Source organism: Mixophyes fleayi, chromosome 5, assembly GCF_038048845.1.
Source record: "Mixophyes fleayi isolate aMixFle1 chromosome 5, aMixFle1.hap1, whole genome shotgun sequence".
Lineage (NCBI taxonomy): Eukaryota > Metazoa > Chordata > Amphibia > Anura > Limnodynastidae > Mixophyes > Mixophyes fleayi.
The window spans coordinates 79,786,201-79,810,847 of NC_134406.1; the positions used below are offsets into that span (position 1 = coordinate 79,786,201).

At 43.7% G+C, this 24,647-nt stretch overlaps 1 protein-coding gene across 1 annotated transcript in view; it reads left to right on the top strand.

The window, feature by feature from the left end:
• TOPBP1 (DNA topoisomerase II binding protein 1) overlaps positions 1 to 24,647 on the top strand; it is an 83,900-nt gene that overhangs the window by 9,708 nt on the left and 49,545 nt on the right. Inside the window, exons 6-14 of the mRNA XM_075212447.1 lie at positions 26 to 219; positions 760 to 939; positions 6,431 to 6,600; positions 7,170 to 7,333; positions 7,922 to 8,163; positions 8,261 to 8,580; positions 9,385 to 9,557; positions 12,445 to 12,656; positions 12,826 to 13,124. Of these exons, the coding sequence (XP_075068548.1) occupies positions 26 to 219; positions 760 to 939; positions 6,431 to 6,600; positions 7,170 to 7,333; positions 7,922 to 8,163; positions 8,261 to 8,580; positions 9,385 to 9,557; positions 12,445 to 12,656; positions 12,826 to 13,124 (1,954 nt within the window). The remainder of the gene's footprint in view (positions 1 to 25; positions 220 to 759; positions 940 to 6,430; positions 6,601 to 7,169; positions 7,334 to 7,921; positions 8,164 to 8,260; positions 8,581 to 9,384; positions 9,558 to 12,444; positions 12,657 to 12,825; positions 13,125 to 24,647) is intronic.

Genomic DNA, 24,647 nt, shown 5'->3' on the forward strand with positions numbered 1-24,647 from the left:
TACTTTATATTCTTTTACCTTAAAGGATAATTAGCTACACAGAGGTTGACATAGAGGAATATTTATGTCCAATTTTCCTTGGGTGCACGATCTGTGTGACTGGATTAAGCAGTGTGGATAGAAAGGAGATCCAGAGGCTGAGCTCTCTACATGGAGGCCAGTATACAGGCCAGCTCAAGATGAATGAATCTACTCATCTTATTGTACAAGAGGCAAAAGGTAAATGTTCTCATCTTTACTATGCGTTTATGCTGATATACAGTAATTCTTTATTTGGTGTTGATAGGCAGTCAGCCATAGTTACTTTTATTATGTATCTTTACATGACTGCTTTTGGTTCAATATGATGACATATTTTTGTGAGACATGGCCCTCAAAAAACAAATGTCACTATTTTGTCATGTTTTAGTTTCGATCCACTGGTATTTTCCCATTATGTTGATCTGCAAACGGTAATATAGATTTGACATTCTACGCTTGGTTTTAAGGAAAGATACAGCTTCTTGTTCTCTAAACGACACTGGAAGCTTAGGCTTTGGTCCTAAGTTACCTTGCCCAATGGTAACATGTATACAATAAACAAAAATTGATAGCATAACGCTTATATGTTAGACTGGTGTAAAAGAATAAGTTCCTAGATATATACCGACATGAGAGATCACAGAAAGTATATGTGATTTCTGAGTGCTTCAGTGCTTTCATTCCCTTTCACATAAGTTGTTTTTTTTTTTAAAATGATTTCTCAAACTATTCTCACAGGTCAGAAATATGAGTGTGCAAGAAAATGGAATGTCCATTGTGTCTCCATCCAGTGGTTCTTTGACAGTATAGAGAGAGGCTTCTGTCAGGATGAGAGCATGTACAAGACAGACTCTATTTCATCAACAAAAACAATGCCAGAGACATCAACTCCAACCGGAAGCACCAACAAAATTGATAGTAAGTAGACTAAATCAAGGCTAAAAGTATTTTTGCAGAATTTATTTATTTTCTAAAAGGTTGGTACAAGTGCACTGGTTGTCATGTCAGAAAAGCCTGCTATTCCCTCACTAGTTCTTTGCCTCTGAAGTGCTTGGTTATTCTGTGTTTTTTGCTGTTTTATCCCTATTACTGCACTGTATTTTTTAAATTGTCACTGTACTTTCTCTGTTTTCACATCGAGTACTGACCCATTACCACTTTTGTGTCACTGTACTCTCTCTGGCATCTGAACAGGCAGAGCCGATCCGGACCAAGGAATTGGCCGGTCCATTGCGGAACTTAAAAGGCATGTAGCGCATCCTGGAGTGGTAGGTGAAAATGCTTTTTCTACTCCTTCCCTAGGGGCTCAGTCTGTCGATACCCTTTGTCAGGGAAAGGTTTCTCGGCGAGTGCCAGACCCCTATGGCAGCAGTGCAGGAACCTTCCTGGATGCGACAGCTGGAAAGGTTGGTTCAAGGGCTGGTTACGGTCTCTACTTCCATAGAGAAACTGTTTGAGACATCTAGCAGGCCGTGCAAATTCCATGCACCTCCCCTGGTCCTGGTGTTCAGTTATTACGAATTGGAACTTTCCTCTCAGGAAGAAGGTGAGGTACAAGGGAATTCTCATTGTGAAGACCTAACCTCCTGGGCTGAAGATCCCTCTAGTAAGCAGGGGCTTGAGGATCTCATTTTAGCTGTTCGACAGACCATGAACATTCAGGAGGCTGCACTTGTAGTTCAAAATGAAAAAGAAACAACCTGTTTCTTTTTGTTCTTCCTGACAGTTATTTGAAATCTTCGGTGAGACCTGGCAGAAACCGGACAGCAGGTTTCAGGTTCTGAGATGGTTCCTGTTCACCTACCCTTTCTCAGGAGCAAGTATTGCAAAATGGGAGAATCCACCTTGTGTGTATTCCCCTTATTATTGCACCTGGTGCAATCTACTACTATTCTGAGTGCTATTTCCATAAAAGACAGGAAATGCGAGGGGATTTTAAAATCCATTATGTTCGCTTTGACGCATTATGGCAGCCACCTGGGTGTTCAAAGTGTTAAGAAAAATGGGCTGGTACACTCAGTGAGGGCATATCTTCGGGGATGCTTAGATTTGAATTCTTTTATTCCTGATCACCTTTAGCAGAACATATAAAGGAAGTGTCCTTGGGCGATGCTATCCTTGATGTAGGTCAGGGTGTGTCATGGACTTCTGCCTTGGCTGTAGCGGCCAAATGAGTCCAGGAAAACTTTGGAGGGTGTCAGTCCTCTTTGGTCAAAAATTGAACAAGATAATTTCTCCCGTCAATGCCTTTAAGACAGGCCTGTCCAACCTGCGGCCCTCCAGATGTTGTGAAACTACAAGCCCCAGCATGCTTTGCCAGTAGACAACCCGTTGAAAGCTGGAAGAGCATGCTGGGACTTGTAGTTTTATAACATCTGGAGGGCCGCAGGTTGGACAGGCCTGCTTTAAGACAAGGGGCTGGAGATTCTGGTCCTTTTGCTACGTCTGTAGATCAAGCAGAGCTTCCACAAGGGGTCAGTTCTTTGCACCGCAGTGGGCTCTTCAAAGGGTTAGGCAGGTTTGGAGAGGCAGACGTTCTGGTCCCAAACCGGGTGAAAAGCAGTCTGCATGACTCCCCTCTCTCCCTACCCAGAAGCTTTGTGGTGGGGCCCATTTCCCTTTTGGGACAAGTGGATCAGTTCTTCTCTGGATGCATGGGTAAGGGGCATAGTGGAAAAAGGTTACATTCTGGACCTCTTAGGGACACCTCCACAGTGTTTTCTTTCCACTTCCCTTCTAGGAGACGGTGGATATTGGCTCTTCAGGGGGCCATTCATTCCCTGTTGTCAGGAGTGATTGTTCTGCTCCCAAGGGAGCAAAGAGGTTTGGGTTATTAATTAAACCTCTTTCTTGTACAATTTACACTTGAGGGTGGTCAAATTCGTGGAGTCTGTTCATTCCGTGATCAGTGCCATAGAATGGAACTAATTTCTTGCTTCCTTGAATATCAAGGATGCATACCTTCACATCCTGTTATGGGAAGGCCAGCACAGCCGCCTGTAGGTTTGTTGTGGACGTGTCCCATTATCAATTCAAGACCCTCTCCTTTGATCTGGCAACAGCACCAAGGGTATTTACAAAGGAGATGGCAGTTATGGCAGCACTTTTACGGACAAAAGGGGTGACGGTAATACCGTACCTGGACAACTTTTTGATAAAAGTAACCTTTGCTTCTGTCCAACTTGCTTTTGACAGCGGAAACGCTAGAATCGTAATTCTGGATCTCTGGATTTTTCTGGGTCTCCTTTATGACACGAGTTGTCAGAGGGTATTTTTACCCCAGAACAAGATTCTGGCTGTTTGAAAACAAGTGACAACCTTGTTGTGTCTCAGGAATGTTTCAATCCTCCAGTGCATGAAACTAATGGAAGGATGGTGTCTTGTTTCAAAGTGGTACAGTTTGCTCGATTCCACTGTCGTTGACCACCCGTTAGTTTCTCCAGTGGCTGAAGGCGAGGAATGTCAGAGTTGTCCCTTCTCGGGGGTGGGACTGGACTAAGGTGACTGCAGATGCCAGGAATGGGTTTCAGTGATACTGAACCCCCGTCTTCAGGGCATTTTGGTCGCGGGAAGAAGCGAGGTTACCCATCAAGAGTCTTGAGCTACGAGCAGTTTCAATGCTCTGGTGCAGGCTCATTTCCTTCTGAGGAACAAGCCCATTCGAGTCCAGTCTGACAATGCCAAGACTGTGACATATGTAAATCGCCAAGGGGGACCAATATGTTCCATAGCGGTGAAGGAGGCAGCCAAGATCATTCGCTGGGCGGAAACATCATGTCCAGGCAATCTCGGTTTTGTTTATGCCAGGGGTGGACAATTGGGAAGCTAACTTCCTGAGTCGCCATGTCATTCATCCCGAGGAGTGCTCCCTCCATCCTGAGGTGTTCAGCCAAATTGTTGAAGGGTGGGGACAGCCGGAGGTCGACATGATGGCTTCTCCACAAAGCGGATCCGTACTGTGCCAGAACCAGAGATCCACAGGCATCCCTAATGGATGCCCTGACTGTTCCCTGGTGATACCAGCTAGTGTATCTTTTCCCACCGATTCCTGTGTTACCTTGGGTACTGCAAAAAGGCCAAGAGTGGAGGGTAGCGTTAATTCTGCTGGTACCAGAGTAGCCAAGAATATCCTGGTACACCGATCTTGTCAGCATGACAATAGAACCACCTTGGAGAATTCCTCTCAGAGAAGATCTTCTGAGCCAAGGTCCGTTTTTCCACCAGTACTTAGCACTGCTGGCTTGACAGCCTGGCGATTGAAGCCATGAAGGGTCTCTCTGAGCAGGTCATGCAGACAATGATTAGGGCCAGGAAACCAGCGTCTTCCAAGAATTATCACTGGGTCTGGAAGACCTACATAGGCTGGTGTGAAAGGCTGGGTGCTTCTACATCTTTTTTCTGACTGTCTCGTTTCTTATCATTCCTACAGGTTGGCCTGGACCTGGGGACTGAGATGGGCTTCCCTCAAGGTTAAGGTCTATGTCCATCTTTTTCCAAAGATTACTGTCTATGTTGCCTGGGGTCCAGGCCTTTCTTCAGGGGATTCTTCATGTGCAACCAACCTTTGTTCCACCGGCAGCGCCTTGGGACTTTAATTTGGTCCTTTCTGTGCTACAGAAGTCGCCATTCAAACCTCTGGATTCTGTTGATTTAAGACTTCTGACCTGGAAGGTGTCCTTTTTACTTGCTATATCTTCTGCGAGATGAGTATATGAACTGACTGCTCTGTCTTGCAGGTTGCCCTTTCTCTATTTCACACTGACAGAGCTGTTCCACTAGGGCTTTCTTCAAACCCAAGTTGGTGTCAAATTTTCAAATCAACCAGGATATTGTTATACCCACGTTGGGCGAGGATTTGAATTCTGGTAGTCAAGACTCTTCTTCTGTTGGATGTGGCTAGGGTCTTGTGGGTCTATGTGGACCACTCTGCCTCCCTACTTAAAACTGATAGACTCCTTGTCTTATTCCACGCATACAAGAGAGGATGGCCGGCAATAAAACACAGTTGTCCTGTGGATCAACGCTACCATACATCAGGCTTATCTTTTGGAAGGTTCTCCGGTTCCTGACTAGAGTACAGCTAAGTAGATCAGTTAGCGCCTCCTGGGCGGGCGAAAAAGGTGCCTTGGTCGAGGAGTTGTATTGGGCAGCTACCTGGTCTTACATCCACACATTCACCAAAGTTTATCAGTTCAATGTCTTTGTTTCCTAAGACACCAGATTTGACCGAAAGTATTTGCCTGACCAGTCTGAGCGTACCCACCCATTGGGGCAGCTCTGCAATGTTGAGTACACTACACCCCCCCCCCCTCCCCCCTACCTTATGTTCTAATGATTTTGGTTCAGAGAAATGGATTTTACGGTGAGTACAAAAGGTCTATTTTATGTTGTGAACAGACTGGCACAATAGTTTTGAAAAGACAGGCAAACGCTACTGCAGTAGAACTTTTATTGGAGAAAATGGCTTGGGTGACCGAGCAGGGAGTAAGGTGGACCTTCATTTTCATGCACTTATGTCATTTTTCTCATGCTATGCTCGTTCATCTGGTATTGTTTGCTCACAAGGTAGGCTGTAATGCTATACTTTAATGGTACCACCTTGGACAGACAGCCCTAGCTTTTTCTCGTGGTACCTATTCATCACTTCCTTAGATAGGCAGTTATGTTTTACCCTAAAAACTAGTTGTTAAACATCCCCTTCAATCTCAGTGGGAATCTCTTACCCCAATCACTCAACTTTTACCACAGATGTGGGTCAAGTTGTTCTCATCCTTCTGGGGAGAGTAGGCATATCACCGCTGTGGCTCCTTCATCGTCATTCTTGTGACACGGACAGGCAGGGCTAAGGGGTGATCACACTGGCCCTCTTAGCGTTAATAGTCCTGTACAGTAGAAGCATGTGCTGTATGGACAGTGTTCTCTAACCATCAGTCTGGAATTTTGATGGGTGGTTGTTGTACGCTTCTCTCTGAATCTGTTTCTCCAGTTATGAATTACAGTAAAGGATAGCAATTTCTGTTTTCCTCTCATTATTACTACAGGTAAACTTACAATGCCAGGCAGTGTGAGTCAGGGAGGAGTTAGAAGAAAAGTCTTTGCCTCGTAAAAGATTCATTCCCTTTCTAAGGCAATGGAGTTTAACACTGTTTAGTAATGTCTGTGTTTCTGTGTTCCCATTGGCTTCAGAGAAAGGGGCTTATCGTATTTGCCCAGTTACCTGTGCAACAGTCTTCATATATCCCCTCAATGCATGAGTCCAAAGGACGGCATACAATTGTTGTACAATGGGTAATAACTATGGAAGTAAAAATTTTACAAATCAAACAAATTAACTAATGTACATTTTACTTACAGCAAATAAATGCTTGTCGTTTTCTTTGACTAGTCCTCTGTTCTTTGTTTTGTATAGATCGGGCACTCTCGGATGTCAGCCACATTTCTAATATTAGCACCAGCTGTGTTAATGAATCTGCCTTTAATTCTCTAATGAGTACTAGGCTAGAGCCTCCACCTTGTACTCTCGAGAACTTGGATATCAGTTCTGTACAGGCCCCAGAGGATCTTCTAGATGGCTGCAGGGTCGGTAATAATAATGTATCTTATTGGTATTAACTTTACTCTATATTACAGGTTCTATATGTTCTCTCCTCTACATTAACAGTCCCTCCATTACCAATTTTACTATCAGTATTTCTTTTTTTTGGCAGTTATTTGCCACTAAAAGTGTATTGCCCCTAAACTTTTTCTTCTTTCTTTATTCTTTATTTCGTATTCTTTTTATGGTTACTGAATTTCGTGAAAGCAGTTACTCCCTATGCAAACTTATTTTCCAGTCTTTGAAATTTGCAAGCATTGAACAAGTGTTATGTGTATGTTTAGGTTATAATTAAGATGGTGTTATAGCTATGAATCGTACATAAAGTATGAAATGATTTAGGTTTTTAATCTTTTTTGTTGGCCTATAAAAAATTGTGCTGATATAACCGCTTTATGCTTATCTAAGTTCATTTCTCCCCTTTACGTAATTCTTTATTAGCAGTGCAGTACATTACATGAATTGCCTGATAATTTGTTCAGCAAACATATGCAGTTCATTTTTACCTTTTGTGACAATCTTTCTACCTGGGATTTGCTGGCTGCAACCACAGATATATGTGTGTGGTTTTGGTGGCAGAAAACTGGATAAGCTGAGGAGACTCATCAACTGTGGAGGAGGCGTTCGATTTAATCAGCTCAACAGTGATGTTACTCATGTTATTGTTGGAGAAAGTGATGAGGAACTGAAGCAGTTTTTGAACAAAACAGATCACAGGTTAACATACAAATGTTTTAAATATTTTAGAATTCTAAAGTTAAATTTGCAGTGAAATAAAAATTGTTATATACATTTATTTGAGCCAAAACCAAGATACTTTTCTGTGTTTAAAAAACAAAATTCGTTGTTTGTGTTTAATAACCAATTGCCAGACCTGCATTTTTATAGATAGTGAAAGTTAATGTTCCCTATACATGAGGTATATTTTATCTTCTGGGGGGAACTCAGTCAAATAAATGCTGTTAAAATAAAATTAAATGTATTACATATACAGATATATTCTTGTTTGGGTACTTATGTGATCATGCAAAGGCCAGCAATTTTAGGTGGCCATACAAACTGATTTTTTTTTAATCATTTGTGGCCATAAATCAGCCACAATACTACATAATGAACCTATCAAGATCTATAGAATCATCATCATCAGGAGTGTTGGAAAACTCTGTGTGTGCAGTCATTTTCCAGCTGCATTAAAATGCCACAATGACATCAAAAATAAGCTTGCTGCCTGGTGTGTGTGGACCAGCTTAGACTTGAGTAACGCTTTGAGTAATTCTTTTTTTCTCTTGTTTGGATTTATTTTAGGCCTTATGTCCTGATAGTAAAATGGTTACTGGACAGCTTTTCAAAGGGGGTCTTGCAGTCTGAGGAGACTTATTTTCACTCTTCTTACAAGCCAGCTGAGATCAAAGAACCTGTTCTCGATCATTCTGTTCGCAAGACAAGCAGCACCAGTAAGGCGCCACAAACGACAGCCAATGATACTCGAAATAAGCAAGCCGATGAAGACCTTCTATCTCAGTATGCAGAAAATGATTCCACCTTAAGTAAGATTTGTTAGCAGTGTCTGACACCTTCAGAAACATAATATTTAAAGTATTGCAGTGCCAAAATATAATACATTATTTTTTTCTGATATTCTAGTTGATCCAGGGAATCCTGAGGCTTCCAATCAGAATAGCTTATCCCACTTAAGCATGCAGGTTGACCAACCATCTTACACAAGCCAGTGTGTTCTGGGTGAATCTTCCACCAGCATTGGAGGTGGATTGTTCAGTAGGAAAAGATTTTTGGTGCTGGGCTTTGTTGAGGAGGATGAAACTTGCATCATAGACATAATAAAGAAGAATGATGGTAAAGTATTATCCACACGGAAGAGGATCATTGCTGATTATGCTTTGGTGCCTTTACTGGGCTGTGAAGTGGAGGCTACAGTTGGAGAAGTTGTGACTAATGCCTGGTTGGTAAGAAATAAAGCTTATTATAGGAACATTTTTAACAGCATGATTTCACAATGCCAGTGGCACACTGTTGAAAGCGTTATAAAATTAATTATCCAGATTTTTTTTCTAGTAGATAGCCCCTGAAATTGTAGTTTTAGAAAAGTTGTGTATTTTTTTTTTAATTCTATTACAAAAACTCATATTATGCAGCACAATCACATCAGTGCCTGCTTCGGTGGAGTTTAGTCTAAATTCTCTACTACACTAACCTACAAGTATGTTTTAGACTGCAGGAGGAAATCCATGCAATCATAGGGAGAACATATAAATATCAGTGTCAGAATGGAACCTATGGTCCACGCATGGTGGGTTAGCAATGCTAACCATCGTGTCATCGTAACTTTTATTGGTCAACTAGACAACTTTTTATTTGAGCTTTCATATGGGGATGATTGGTACACTTTAATCCAGGAGTATCCGAGTATATTGAATTGTACATGCAGCACTGACATAGTCCAGTCTATACTAGAATGATTGAGCAGTAGAAAGTGTAAACTATACACATTTCTTCACACTTAAGTTATCCTAATACACACTGTCACAGAAGGAGCAACTGAGTTATATTGCAGAATCCTCACATAAGTCAGACAACAGCTATGTAGTTTTAGATAGTGGTTTAGTAATTTTTTATAGCCCAGTATAGTATCAGAATATTCAGTGCACACCTTTGCACTATATGGTTGTATGTATGTATGTATGTATGTATGTATGTATATATATACTTGACCTGAGTTGCCTCTTAAATTTTGTATTTATTTTTTCCAGGGAATGTGTATAGAGCAAGAAAACCTCCTGGACCCTCAGTCAAATGCTCTTTTCACACCAGTGACCTATCTAGAAGGGAGCACGCCACTGAAAGAATGTGTGCTTTCTGTCAGCCAGTTTATGGGTGCTGAGAGGGATTCATTAGTTTACCTAGCAGGCCTTCTCGGAGCCAAGTAGGTTTGCCATAGCTGTACTTTGTCTCTGACGCAGTAACTAATAAAAATGGTTAATTGAGGGCTCTTATGAAAATCCTGATTGGTATGGACAAATGTAACCAAGAAGACTAATTAATCTGTTATATAACTTTTTCCTTTAGTGTTAGTAAACCATGAGTTTTTTATTTTTCTTGTTCTTGAACCATCCTTTAATCTAGTTGAAGGTGGTTTTCAGACCATCCTACAGTCCCACTACTGCAAATGGGGGGCAAAGGCTCTTTTCTAGTGAATGTTAAATCCATTTCTCTGAGGCTGTAGTTGGACACAGACTAACTCACTAAGGAATACATGTCCGTGTTTTTTTAATTAACGTAGCAGAATTATGTCTGAGAAAGAGACTTCCAATACTAGAGGGCCTGCAGTAAAGTCTTTGCAACATTATACCTTTGCCAGATGTAATGTCATTATCTTGTGAACTGTCTGACCTGGGTGTCCTGTGTGCAGCAGGTGAGGTGGCGTTTTGTGATCAGTGAGTGCCCACTCCTGCACTGATGGCCCTGTAGTAATTGATTTGAGCTAGGTCACTGGCGACATCCATAGCTGAACTTACTCGGGTTATGTCTCTGTCCACAGAGGTAGGTGACCCTTCTCATTATCTAAACGTACCACCGGCTTTCCATCCTTAGACAGGTTTGGTGGTGTCCCTAGCTGAGTTCGCCCAGGGGCTGGTACAAGTTCGTCCTCTCTGGAATGCCTGCTTAGTGCTCCCTAAAGGGCATCTGAGACGGGGTTAGTGACCTGAAGAAATTATATGCAGAATGTAGATAATTTCTCCTGCATTAGAAGGTTGCCTGTCCACACTTTCTCCATATTCTACAAGTTGCAGGGCTTTGCATCTCAGGATGCTTGCTTTGGGTGCAAAATGTTGCATGCAGCTGTTCCAGAGCAATCCCTCCCTTAAGGGCAGCTTTCATACGTCCGTAATGTCTTGCAGTGTCCTCCAATGGCAGGAGAGAGAAAAAAGGATTATTTGCTCACCGTAAAATCCGTTTCTCTGACTCCATTGGGGGACACTGCACACCCACCCCGGGCTCTGTCGTGTTTGATGTTGATGGTTACCGTTAATTGGTTTCTTGTTACACCGCTTTGTCTCTCTTCTGTGCTTGGTTATACAAAAATGGAGGTTGCTCCTGGATTGGAGGGGCATAGTAAAAACAAATTAATTGTCTTTCCTCCTCCTTGTGCCTCCTTCCCCTCGACCTCTCTCACTGTCGACAATTCCTCGATCTCTCCTGTTCCCTAACTTTGCTGCCTGGGTATCATCCTCGACTTTACTCTCTCCTTTGCCCCTCACATTCACTCTCTTGCCAAATCCTGCCGCTTCCACTTACGCAACATTGCATGCATTCGGCCCTTCTTCTCCCAGGATGCCACCAAATCTCTTATCCACGTTCTGGTTATCTCCCGCTTGGACTACTGCAACCTTCTCCTTATTGGCCTCCCCCACTCTCATCTCGCTCTTCTTCGATCTGTACTCAACACTGCTGCTAGGCTCATCTTCCTTTCTCGCCGTTCCACTTCTGTCTCCCCCCTCTACCAAGCCCTCTACTGGCTCCCCTTCCCCTACAGAATCCTTTTCAAGCTCCTCACTCTCTTACAAGGCCTTCGCCAACTCCACTGCTCCCTACATCTCCAACCTCATCTCTATTCACACTCCATCCTGCCCACTGCAATCGACCAATGATAGTCACCTCTCTTCCCCTCTGATTACCTCTTCTCACACATGTATCCAAGACTTCTTCCGCTCTGCCCCCTTCATTAGAGTAAGCTTTCTCGCTCCATCAGAACATCCCCTAATCTGGCCAGTTTCAAATGGACATTAAAAACCCACCTTTTCTTAAAAGCCTTCCAGTCACCTGCTTAACCACCTACCTGTCGGCTACCTCTCCCTCTCTTCCCTTCCCCCTTCCTCGACTCTTTCTCCGTTTCACCCTTGTGCATGTCTGTCTACCCCTCCCTTTAGATTGTACTCTCCTTTGAGCAGGGCTTTATCTCCTCTTGTTTCCTCCACTTTTAACTTTGCTCTCCAGCTACTCAGCCCACCTCCTCTTGGACCTTCTGCACTGAGACTTCTCTCGCTTCTCTCTGTTCCTCTCAGTGGTTCTTAACCTGTCATCCGCACCAACCCTTTTGGGCTCATGTTACCAGCTTGTGGTGATTATCCCTCAACCTTTCTCTCTAGCTGTGCTTTGAGCTCATAGAGTTATAGTGCTTACTGTTAATTGTACTGTGCTATTGTTTGTCCTTGTACGGCACTATGTACACTTTGCAGCGCCCTATAAATAAAAATGAATAATAATAGTAGGGGAGGAGTGTGTTCTCAAACAGTTATGTTTAAATGGCCTTTACTCCTAGTCCACCTACTATACACCAATGTCTCGCAGTGTCCCCCAGTGGAGTCAGCGAAGCGGATTCTGGGAGGAGTAAAATATCCTCTTATTGCATAAAAGGGCCTTTGCAATGTGGTGTTCATATTCATTTTGATGAACTGCGAAAAAAAACCTACAGTTAAAGGTTATGTATGTGGAAGAGCTTTGCTGGTGGGTGAACCTATTTAATGTTGTTTATTGTCACTCACTGGTTCATTATTTTCCAGGAAAATGTGAATCGGTATCACATCCAGACAAGTTTAGTTGTGAATCTATAGTATACATCTGCAACTCTGTCAAGGATATTTTACATTTTTATGCAAATAGCGGATTCTGCTTTTTAGGCACAAGCAAAAAATATGACATATATGCATTTATATGTGAACATTCTGTAGAGATGACTTTTAAGTTAACATTTTACACATAAAGAAATGAATATCACTGTGAAGTAATATTTTCCATTTTGATTGTTGCAGAGTACAAGAATTTTTTGTAAGGAAGGCAAACCCAAAAAAAGGCATGTTTGCCAGTACTCACCTTGTGCTTCGAGATCCTGAGGGTTCTAAATATGATGCCGCTAAGAAGTGGAACTTGCCTGCCGTGACTATGACGTGGCTCCTGCAGTGTGCACGAACTGGCAAAAAAGCAGATGAGAACCTTTTTCTTGTTGACAGCGCCTGTGTAGATGGTTGGTTGATCCTTTTTTTTTTTTTTTTTTTTTTCTTTCCTTACACCTCCATAGAATATTTTAGAAAATTGGAAACTAGCACAATAAAGATCAAGAAAGTTTATTCTTTTAAGGCAACACAAAATATATATTCACTTTCTGCCTGACTACACGTTTTATTACCTTTCAGATAAAGAAGAAAGTTTTGTAAGTCAGACATATAGACCAGAAATAGCAAGACCATCAGTGGATACACCAGACCACCCATTTAATCGTCCTGCTGCCCTGAAAAAAGGAGCTGTTACTCCCTTAGATATGAATCGTTTCCAGAGCAGAGCATTCCAGTCTGTGCTGTCTCAGCACAACAGGATTGTTCCAACCCCTGGTGGAGAAAGTAAATTGCCTAAAAAGGAACCATCAGTACATCTTGATACACCATCCAAATTTCTATCCAAAGACAAGCTCTTTAAGCCCTCCTTTGATGTTAAGGTACTGTGCTTTTCTTTCTTTCTGTAGACTTCATTTTACTTGAAGATTGATGAATCTGCTATCAGACTAAAGTTAGGTTAGGCCACAGACTGAACTATCTTACCCATTACAGGCCTGATTCATCAAGACATGCATTCTGAGCACAGCGTGCATTTGTTTAAAAACACATGTAAAATGGCTCTGAGAACTCCCAAACTCCCAAATTTAACATAGAGCAGAACTGAAGATACGTGTGCTGATGAATTAAGGGTGTAGGTCTGCTCTGCTCTACTAGACAAGACACTGTAGTATACCTCCAATATCTATGTGGATTATAAATTCGCAAATGAACGTACAGGAAAATAAATATATTTTGAATTAATGTCACCTGTTAATAATATAGGCATTAATGAGAAGTTTAAAGGTTTGTTTTTTTCCCCAATTTTTTTTTTCTCATGAAATACATTTATTAGAATGATAATGTCTACTAAACATAAAATACATTTACAGTTGCAAACACGTGTTATAGCATGCTTACGGGATGTCAACACTAGTACTCAGGATGTAGACTAGCCCTGTGGCTAGAGCAAGAAAGAGCTGAAAAACAAGTAACTGTGTTGCCCAGAGCTTGATCGGTCGTGGCTGCGTTTACTAGCATATGGGCCGTCTGATACTTGCTTTGATGAATCAGGCCCTATATCTTTAAATTGTGCCATGTTAGCAAGAATGCTTTTAGTGACAGGCAAGCACCAGATCATTTTAAAGGTGTCTGAATGGTAGTCCTCATAATGTTCAACCTGCCTTTTGACTTTTAAATGGGCTGTTTGTGTGGTTACTTCTTGGCCTTTTGGCTAAGATCAATTGTAGTAGTGTGTTGCACTTGGATTTCTGTCCAGAAGTCCCAGGGAAAATGGAAAAAATCCAGAATAATGGTTAAAGTGATTTATTTGGCACCTCAGCACATCTTACACTTCTTTTTCTGCAACTGCCTCCTTTTGGCTGGGTGTGAGGATTTTTATATTTGCACAGCCATTAGTCTGGGGCCATACCCACATGGCACTATTTATTTTTCTCCTTCATCCAGTCTAGGGGACACTGCTTACCTATGGGTTGAGGAGGGGAGCATGGGAGTTGGCACCTAGCTAGTTAATCTTTAGCACTGCTGACAGACCCCTCCCCTCTACAATCCCCCCGCCTCTTCCTCCTCAGTTTTTTTTAGGTGCCCATGGAGTTGTGCAAGTTTTATTTAACTGCTGTTATTTTACTTTTATTTTACTTTTATTTTATTACTTTTTCCTCTTTTTGGTGGCAGACCTGGGAGTGTGTTCTATTATAGAGAACACACTCCCAGCATAGCAGCGCAGGCACTACCCTGTCAGATGAGAGCCAGAGGCTCTCACTGACAGAGAAAGTAGGGTGCCTGAATAGCGAGTGACAAGTGGTCTCTCCAGACCGCTGTCACTCCTGGAGCCTCCCCGATAACCGGCGCTGCCACTGCAGGCATAGAGCACAGGTTATCGGAGATTACATAAGCGGGTGGTCATCATGGATCCGCGGAGGACCGAGTACACGAAGGAGGCAAAACCAAGATCCCCCCTCATTATAGGAGGGGGCATCGGGGTGCAAACCGCTGCGGAGACTTCAAGCTACTCTGCTGCATACCATTTTCTTTTATCTACAAGAACATCGGAGATGAGCTGTAAAACAGAGAGACAGCATATCAGAGGGGGGGGGGGGAGCTCTCCAGAGAGAAGTGGACTAGCCCGGTCTGGCGTCAAGCAGAAGCCCGGTAAAAGGACACAGATCAGAGGGAGCAGGCACCAGAACACTGCTGATGAACTAATCCCCTGTTTGGCCTATGGGCTAAGTATCTGACTCTCTTAAACACAATTTTTACTGTTTGTTTTTTTGCTGAATACAGAGTGGGCTAGTAGGGGTTATTTTGTACTTCTTCTACCTGCCAAGATATTATATTGTGTTTTAACATATTACAAGTACAACTTTTATGCAAGATTAGTTGATTACTTGTTTTTCACACTATTCTCTCTACAGTGTCTCTCTCCCTCTCGCTCTATAACAGCTAAATATTAAAATTTAAGTCTGTGTGTTTGGTGTGCCTTCCTTTATAAAAAATGACAGATAAAGGAAAGGGCCCTGTAGCAAAATATTTCACATGTTCAAGATGTAATGTTAAACTACCTTGTGGGCAGAAAGACCCGTTGGCGCTCTGCTCTGTCTGCAAAACAGGGGCCCCCCCTGCGCAAACCCAGCATATTTCAGCCCCACTGACGGAGGAACCGGCCTTTGTGGCCTCCCTGACAGTCGGTTTCCTCTTTAGCACAAATGGTTTTACAATCAAATCAGATGCTATCTAGTGTGGCAGCCTCCGTGGTTAATAATGCTAGTACTCCTGTGGGCCTCCCGGCTACCTCAGGTTCTATTGGAACGTCTATACCAGGACCTTCCTCATTGACTACAGACCAGACCCCTGTTACCACAGAACCAGCATGGTCCGCAGCATTTATTAAGGGTTTGGATAAACTAAACCAGTTACTTGAATCCCCAAACATGCCGCCTGCTAAAAGGAAGCGGCCTAGATCCACTAATACCCTTATGGTCCTTTCAGACTCTGAGGGGTTTTCAGAGGAGGAAGGGGAAATAAATTCTGATCCTGACCAGGTTCAACCTTTGGAACAAGAAAAAAACACTTAAAGCCAATTTATTAATGATTTGGTTTTAGCAGTAAGACAGGCGTAGGACCTCCCAGAACCGGAGGATCCTACTCCTAGAGACAGAAGTCTCTTTAAGAAGGCCAAAAGGAAGGCTATCCGTTTTCCCCCTTCTGTAGAACCTAAAGATATTGCAGAGGGAGCCTGGAAACAGCCTGATAGAAGGTTCTCTGTTCCCAGAAGGTTCTCTTCCCTGTATCCATTGCAGGAGGAAGATGTGGCTCGCTGTGAGAGTATTCCCAAAGTGGATATTCCAATAGCCCATTTGGCCAAACACACTTTACTACCAGCCCCAGGTTCAGCAACTCTGCAGGATGCCAATGATCGCAGAGTGGAATCCCAGCTGAAATCTATATTTGTGGCTGTGGGTTCTTCCTTTAGACCCACATTTGCTTCAGCTTGGGTTGCTAGAGCCATGGAAGCATGGGCAGACCAACTGGCAGAGGCCTTACAGGACTCTGATTTACTTCCCCTGGCTTTGCATTTGAACGAGGCACCGGGGTACCTTTTATGAGGCTGCCCAGAACACAGCGTCTGTATCCTCCTCTATTCAAGCTGCATCTATTTCAGAAAGAAGGACGTTATGGCTGAAATCCTGGGAAGGAGATGCGGAATCAAAAAATTCCGTTGAAACCATTCCTTTTTCAGCAGCAGGTTTGTTCGGCCCGGAATTGGATACTATGATCTCACAGGCAACGGGGGGCAAAAGCACTTCCTTGCCGGTATTCTCTAGTAGGGGCCGGAACCCTCAGGTCAGCTCCTTTCGTCAGCCCTTTCGGGGGACCTCCTTGCCTAGAGGACAGTCCTTTAGAGGTAGACAACCAAATGCTGGAGGCGCCTCTGTCGGGAAGATCCTCGTTTGCAGCTAGGCTCCAGGCCTCCAAGACCCAGGAGAAGCCTGCGTCCTGACGACCACTCTATTCTTCAGGAGGGGGCGCCAGTGGGGGGACGTCTGTCTTTGTTTCAGGAACAATGGGCAACGTCCTCCCAAGATCCTTGGATTCGGGGCATTATATCAAGGGGGGTACAGGATAGACCTGCTGGGCCCGGTACCACATCGTTACTTCATAACCCCGCTACCCCGAGATCCAACAAGAAGACAGGCAATACAGGATTGTGTCGCCTCTCTTCTCTTGCAAAGAGTCATCTGCAGGGTCCCAGACTACCAGAAGGGACAGGGGTTTTATTCAAACCTGTTTCTGGTCAAGAAGCCGGACGGCTCCTTTCTACCCATCTTAAACCTAAAGAGCCTCAATGTGCACTTACGGGTGGACAGATTTCGGATGGAATCCCTGAGGTCGGTGATAAACGGCTTAGAGAAGGATCAGTTTATGGCGTCCATAGACATAAAAAACACATACCTCCATGTTCCCATTTGGAGCGACCATAAGTCTCTCCTAAGATTCACAGTGGGGTCCTCCCACTATCAGTTTCGGGCCCTCCCCTTCGGCCTCTCCACAGCGCCGAGGGTTTTCACGAAGATCATGTCAGTGATGGCAGCGTGTCTTCACCTACAAGGAGTTCAGGTCGTGCCTTATTTGGACGATCTGCTCATCAAATCTTCCTCAGAGAATTGCTTACGTCATCACTTATCCCTCACCTTGGCGGTTCTCAAGGGCCATGGATGGCTGATAAATTTAAAGAAATCCCAGATGGTTCCGTGTCAACGCATGGTTTTCCTAGGGCTCATCATGGACACCAGCCAGCAAAAAGTGTTCCTGCCTGTCAAGAAGATCGGTTCAATTCAGAGGATTACAACTCAGGTCTTGTCTTCTCCCAGCCCCTCAATCCATTTGTGCATGCGGCTGCTGGGAAAGATGGTGGCCTCCTTCGAGACCATCCCCTTCGGTCGAGCTCATTCTCAATGTTTTCAGTGGGATCTGCTGACGAAATGGTCAGGATCCCACCTTTGCTTGGATCTCCAGAGGATCTCTCGGTCTCCGAGGGCGAGAGAATTGCTCCAGTGGTGGCTGATTCAGGATCACATGGAGGTGGGCAAGTTCTTTGCCCCATGGTCATGGATCATAGCCACAACAGACGCCAGCCTGAGAGGTTGGGTGGCGGTAGTCCTGCACCTCAGGCTCCAGGGGCTCTGGTCAGTACAGGAATCAGCCCTATCAATCAACACGTTGGAGTTGAAGGCAATACTTTTAGCTCTTCAGGGGGCCCAGTCTCTCCTTTCAGGGCCACCCAGTCAGAGTCCAGTCCGACAATGCCACGGCTGTGGCATATGTCAAAAGACAGGGAGGAACCAGGAGTGCAGCTGCTATGCGTGTTGCAGCTCAGATATTCCTTTGGGCAGAACAGTACGTTTCAGCAATATCGGCGGTGTTCATTCAAGGAATAAAAAATTGGGAGACAGATACCTCAGTCGCAATGCGATGATGCCAGGGTACTGGTCCCTCCACCCGGAAGTATTTCAGTCTCTAGTTCAGAGGTGGGGTCTTCCGGACGTAGCTCTCATGGCCTCCAGACACAACAGGAAAGTTCACAGGTTTTGCGCAAGGGCTAGAGATCCCTTAGCAATAGCGGTGGACGTGATGTCCATGTCATGGGAATTCAGGTTGGGTTATCTATTTCCCCCCGATTCCCATGCTTCCCAGAGTACTCAGACGAGTGAGGCAAGGCGGCCGTCCGGTGATTCTAATAGCTCCCTCATGGCCGTGTCGAGTGTGGTACGCAGACATAATATCCATGGCGGTGGAACAAGAATATCGTCTTCCGGCACGAGACGATCTTCTTCTCCAAGATCCTTTTCGTCACCAGAATTTACCTCAGATCAGTTTAACGGCATGGCTGTTGAAGCCAGCCTTTGGAGGGCTAGGGGTTTTTCTTCCAGTGTAGTGAACACTATGATGCGAGCTCGAAAGCCAGTTTCGGCTCGCATCTATCATCGAATCTGGAAAGCTTATATCAGATGGTGCGAAAATAGAACATGTCACACATCCTCCTTTTGTCTCCCTCGCTTATTGGCCTTTCTTCAGGATGGGCTGGAAGCAGGGCTTCGTTAAGGTTCCCTAAAAGTTCAGGTATCGCACTTTGTCTTTTTTCACCTGAAATTAGCTGATTTGCCAGATATCAAGACTTTCCTTCAGGGGGTCTTACATATTCAGCCTCCCTATGTTCCGCCTACAGCACCATGGGATCTTAATCTGGTACTGGATTTGCTTAAAAGGCCTCCTTTTGAGTCTTTACTTGAGGCAGATTTTAGGTGTTTGACCTGGAAGGTTGTTTTTCTTTTGGCGATTGCATCGGCACGCAGGGTGTCTGAATTGGGATCTCTGTCTTGCCGGGAACCATATCTGTTTTTTCACGAGGACAGAGCGGTTTTGAGAACGATTCCCTCCTTTGTTCCAAAGGTGGTGTCTTCCTTCCATTTAAACCAGGAAATTGTAGTTCCGGTTTTTTCATCTACTTCTCAGGCTGATCTACAGTCTATGCAAAAGTTAGATGTGGTTAAGGCTCTCCACATTTATGTTAAAAGAACTTCTCAGATTAGACGAACAGACTCTCTGTTTGTTCTTTATGCTTCTAATAAAAGAGGCTGGCCAGCCTCAAAACAGTCCATTGCAAGGTGGATTACGGCAACCATTAAGCAAGCTTACATGAAGGCTAACCGTCTTGTGCCAGAGAGACTTACGGCCCATTCCATCAGATCGGTAGGGGCGTCATGGGCAGCAAGAAATGGGGCTTCTGCTGACCAGCTTTGCAGGGCAGCCACCTGGTCTTCTGTCCACACATTTACCAAATTCTATCAATTTAATGTATTTGCATCCACGGATGCAAATTTCGCTCGTAGTGCTCTGCGAGAGGGGCTTTTGGAGTGGTCCCACCCTTAGGGGGCTGCTTTAGAACGTCCCCATAGGTAAGCAGTGTCCCCCAGACTGGATAAAAGAGAAAAGAGGATTTATATACTCACGTTAAATCCGTTTCTCTGATTCCATCTGGGGGACACTGCGATCCCTCCCTTCTGCCTTTCCTCTGTATGCTCTTGATTGATTGACCTATCTCCTTAGGGCTTTTTAAATAAACTGAAGAGGAAGAGGCGGGGGGATTGTAGAGTGGAGGGGTCTGTCAGCAGTGCTAAAGATTAACTAGCTAGGTGCCAACTCCCGTGCTCCCCTCCACAACCCATAGGTAAGCAGTGTCCTCCAGACGGAATCAGAGAAATGGATTTAACGTGAGTATATAAATCCTCTTATTTCATGCCTTGTCACCTTCACTTATTTCTTTTTTTCCCATGGATCTAGAGGTTGCAGTAGGCATTAAGAGCTCTGTGTTTCCCCAATGATCTACGGGTGGTGATGTGGCCTTGATGTACCTAACCCCCAAACCTTCAATGCCCTCCCTTCCTGGGGTGGACTGGTTTCCAGAACCTGAGTGACGCCTCGGCAGATCCCAGGGTAAAGAAACCCCCTGTAGCGTTGCGAAAATGGGGGAAGGGGGTCTCAAGATCCTTGCCTCTTAAGGGTCCTTTTGGCTCTGAAGTTTGCGGATAAAGAGACGCTTTCTATTTAGGGGAAGTTTGATGCACCATTTTGCAACTTTTTTTGCACTTGCCATTAAAAAACCATCCGAGCTTTCAATTAAAAATAAATAAATATATATATAAAAAATATTTGAAAAAAATCTATTTGACTGACTTAATTATTTTTCACATTTTTGTGTTTTTTCTTTGATCGTTAAGACCAAATTTTTCATAAGTGTGCATTCTCTCAGTACGCAGTTATGAGCTTTTACTAGTTTGCTGCTCCTGATAGGATGTCTTTCAGTAACAATTTACCATTTTTCTCTTACATCCTATAGGTGACACTTATGGTGGGGTTTACAGGAGTTTGGCATTTTTAATTTTCTGATAGTCTGAAACTCACCCCCCTTCTATATCCCCTCCCTGCAAGGAACTCCATGTTTGCTGAGTGCCCACAGGACTAGGATGTTTTTCAGCAGGGCTACCTCTGGTAGTGAACGGTTTTATTTACATCTTGTAATCCCTGTGCTACTGCCCCAGAGGAGATTCTTCAGGCAAGTGAACTCCCCTCACCTTTCTGGTAGAGGGAAAACCACAGTAGTGGTCCATTCCCAACAACAAGCGCTTGCGTGGAAGTGCAGTGCTTCCGTAGTTGGTGCTATACTGTATTTAACAACCCCTCACTTGGCACGGTTTGGCCAATAGGGGTCTGTTCTCTAGATAGTGGTCGTGGTTAGTGCTGGCCCCTAGGTGATGTGCAATCCTACCACATACTTTCTTACAAACGAAAGCCATCCAAAACTGACACACTTGTCACTGCAGTTCACCATCTCTCTCTCCAGAGGGAAGAATTAGAGTGAGGAAGGTTGATTTGGTTGTATCCTGCGTCAAATCACTTGCTGGAGTTGTCTGCCATTTGCAGTGATCCCTTTCCTTTCTGTTTGTAAACTGCATGTCATTTTAGTCTCATTTTTATATGTTATGTCTGAAAAAAGGGAGCAATTCCAGAGTTTAATCTATAGTAGAGGTACCTTATGCGCCGCATGCAAGGCTGAGAGCCAAGTCCCACGGATATGGCATAACCAATCTGGGCTAAATATTTGGTCTAGTTTATTGGGGAACTCAAACAGCTTGCCACAGGTTCCTGTGGGGTAGTTTAAGAGCTAATGAGCTGGTTTGGACCCGAAGTCTAGTGATGTCCGTTAAGGATCCCATTAAGGTTTCCTCCTCTTTAGAGAGGATTCTACTTTCCGCCTCCCTGGCTACGACTCTAAAATCAACTTTACCCTGATTACAAACACCCTCTCTCTGAACCTGTTGTGCGCACACCCTTTTCTCTCTGTAAAAATATTATTTTTGGGGAATATTATTTCTCTCTCTCTTAGTTAATTTTCTCTGTTCTCTCCTGTGGGCCTTGGTTAGAAAAAATACTGAGATCCTTGCTGGGAGGGAATATAGAAGGGGGTGATGTTTCAGACCTAGTGAAGAAAATACATGTGCCAAACGCCTGCTTGAACCCTCTACCCCATCATCGGAATTCCCCAACGCAGTCAGAGAAAATAATTTTTCTTAAGTACAGAAATCCATTTTTTTCTTTTGTGCCATTGAGGGACATTCAGACAATGGTTTCTAGTAGGAGGATTTGAACCTATGGCATTTTAAATGTTAACCTGTTGTAAGATTTCTCCTCCCCTGCTATGCATCTGGAGCCATCTTCAGTTTTAATTTAGTGCCTTGGCAGCAGGGTATGTTTCTTCGGCTTGTCATGTATCGGAGTTATGGGCACTGTGCTATAACCCCCCTTCTCTGTTTTTGTCTTATGAGTAGTGCTTCACGCAAAACCCTCTTGTGCACCGAAGGGCATCTCTCAGTTTCACGTGAACCAGGAGATTGTTGTACTGACATTCCTACATCTACAAATTCTGATGTTTTTTTGCAACTTCTGTATGTGGTCCAGGCTCTCGGATGCTGTGTGGTCCGTACGGCTTCGGTTTGTAAGGCCTATAATCTTTTCTTTCTGTATGATATGCACAAGCGTATTTGGCTGACTGTTAAGCAATTGTTTGCTCGTTTTATGACATCCACTATTCATTAGGCTTACATTGAGGCGGTTAGACCTGTGCTGGGTAGTTGGTGGTTCATTATGGTGCTTTGACCAAACAACTGTGCCAAGCTGCTACGTAGTTGTCTGTCACAACTTTTTCAAATTTTACAAGTTGCAAGCTTTGGATGAAAGGTCTTTTGCACAGCTGCTTCAGAGCAATCCAACCCTTAGGGGACAGGTTTGGAATATCCCAATTGTCGCAGTGGCAGAAAAGGGAAAATAGGATTTTTTACTCAGTCAAAATTCAATCCTCTGAGTCTATTGGGGGAACCTGTTCTCCCTCCCCTTGCTGTTACTGTTTGGTTGTTTGTTTACTTTTCTGGTATTCTGTTGTCATCACAGCCATGCCTTCCTGAACCATTGGGGAAACACGCAGTGTCATGGCAAAGCAGGAGACAGCTCATCACGTCCTGGGTGGAACACTGTTTTAAGGTTATATGTCATAAGCATCCCGGGGGTGGAGAACTGGAAGACTGATTATCTCAGCCGTAACAGGATCCATCTGGGAGAATGGTCCCTTCAAGTCAATTTTTGGGTCTGCCAGAGATCGATTTAATGGTGTCCCACCTGAACTTTAATGCCCCTCTCTTTTGTGCGAATTTCAGGGCGTGGTACAGGGCTGCCTTTATGATCCATTGGTGGTTTCATCTGGTTTATCTGTTTCTTCCAAACTCCATGCTCTCGCAGGTGCTCAAAAAATTAAAAAGAGAACAGGCACCTCCAGATTGGCTGCACAGGATGTGCTACTCCCACATTCTAGGGATGGTGGTGGGCCCTCCTTACCAGATGCCTCTTTGTCTAGATCTTCTGGTACAAGGCCCTCTTCAAGTTATCTGATTTTGATGGTATGGCTACTGCAAACCTTTTTCTTCGGGCCAGGAGTCTTTCGCCAGAAGTTGTGCATACTACGGTTAATTACTATCATTTGAGGAAAGCCTATATTCATTTTTGTAAAGGACACTGTTTTCACACATCCCACTTCAGTCTTTCCCGCTTGCTATCTTTTTTGCAGGACGGTTTTGACAAAGATCTCCTTCTCTCTTGTCTGAAACTGCATGTTTCGGAGCTCTCTAGTTTCTTTTAGCGCAAGTTGACGGTCATGAAGGATTTGCAGATGTTTCTACAAGGGATTCTCCATGATCAGTCTCCCTTTGTGCATCCAGTTGAGCCATGGGATCTTAATTTGGTGCTCAGGGTTCATACTAGGGAGCTCTTTCAGACTTTGGATTCTGTTGATCTCGGTTACGTTATTTGGAAGGTGTAAAGTTCGTTTTATTGCTACCAATAAACATTGTCCAATGCGATTATTTTGGTGTCAAAAGCACAAAGAGATTTAATCGCAAAAGATTGCAGGATTTACAGTAAGCCATGCTGAAGCATAAATTATATAACAAGTATGAAAACAAATACATTACAATTTTGCAAGCGCGTCGTGGACTCAGGTTCAGATACGGTCATGTTGTCTTTTGGCAGGAAGAGAGAGAAAACACTGGCCCAGGGAGCTTATATGCAGCTTGAATTAGCATAAACAGTGATGATGTCACGAATATACACAGATAACATTAAGAGAGGTCTTCATTGGTACAGGATTAACGATGTAGACTGCTGGTCATAGGTCAGTTCATTTGATCCTTTCACAAAGGCGGGGGCAACTCACGTCAACTGTTGCCTAAATGTCTTCCTGCCGAATAACCAGTTTAAATTGACCCATAAACAAAGTACTTTTGAGTATTAATCTCATATTGCTCATAACTTGCGACCGCTAGTTGCGATCGCTACTCTGTCGAAACCGGGTTAATGCTGGTCAAATAAGCTTTAATATGAGACCACACTCTATCTATTAGAGGACCTGAACCATAAATACCTTTTACTATAATATTATCTATGTATAAATAACCTTTTTAATATGTTTTACTACTAAATAAATGTGGATTGGAACCTTAATAAATGTGTACTTTTTACAAGTGTATGTGCAAATATAAATGTGTGTTGTTAATTCGTGTGATTGCTCATTACACGTGGCGTACTAATCGCAATTGCACAGTAAAACAATATTAATCATTTTAGTTTACGTCATCCAATTATTTGACTTCCACAAAGGTGCTGTTTTTACTCGCTATCTCATGCTCATCGGTTGTAGAAGTTGGGGGCACTGTGCTGGAACCCCCCCTTTCTGGTGTTTCATTCTGATAGGGCAGTGCTTCGCACTAGACCCCCTCTTGTGCAGACGGTGGTCTCCCGTT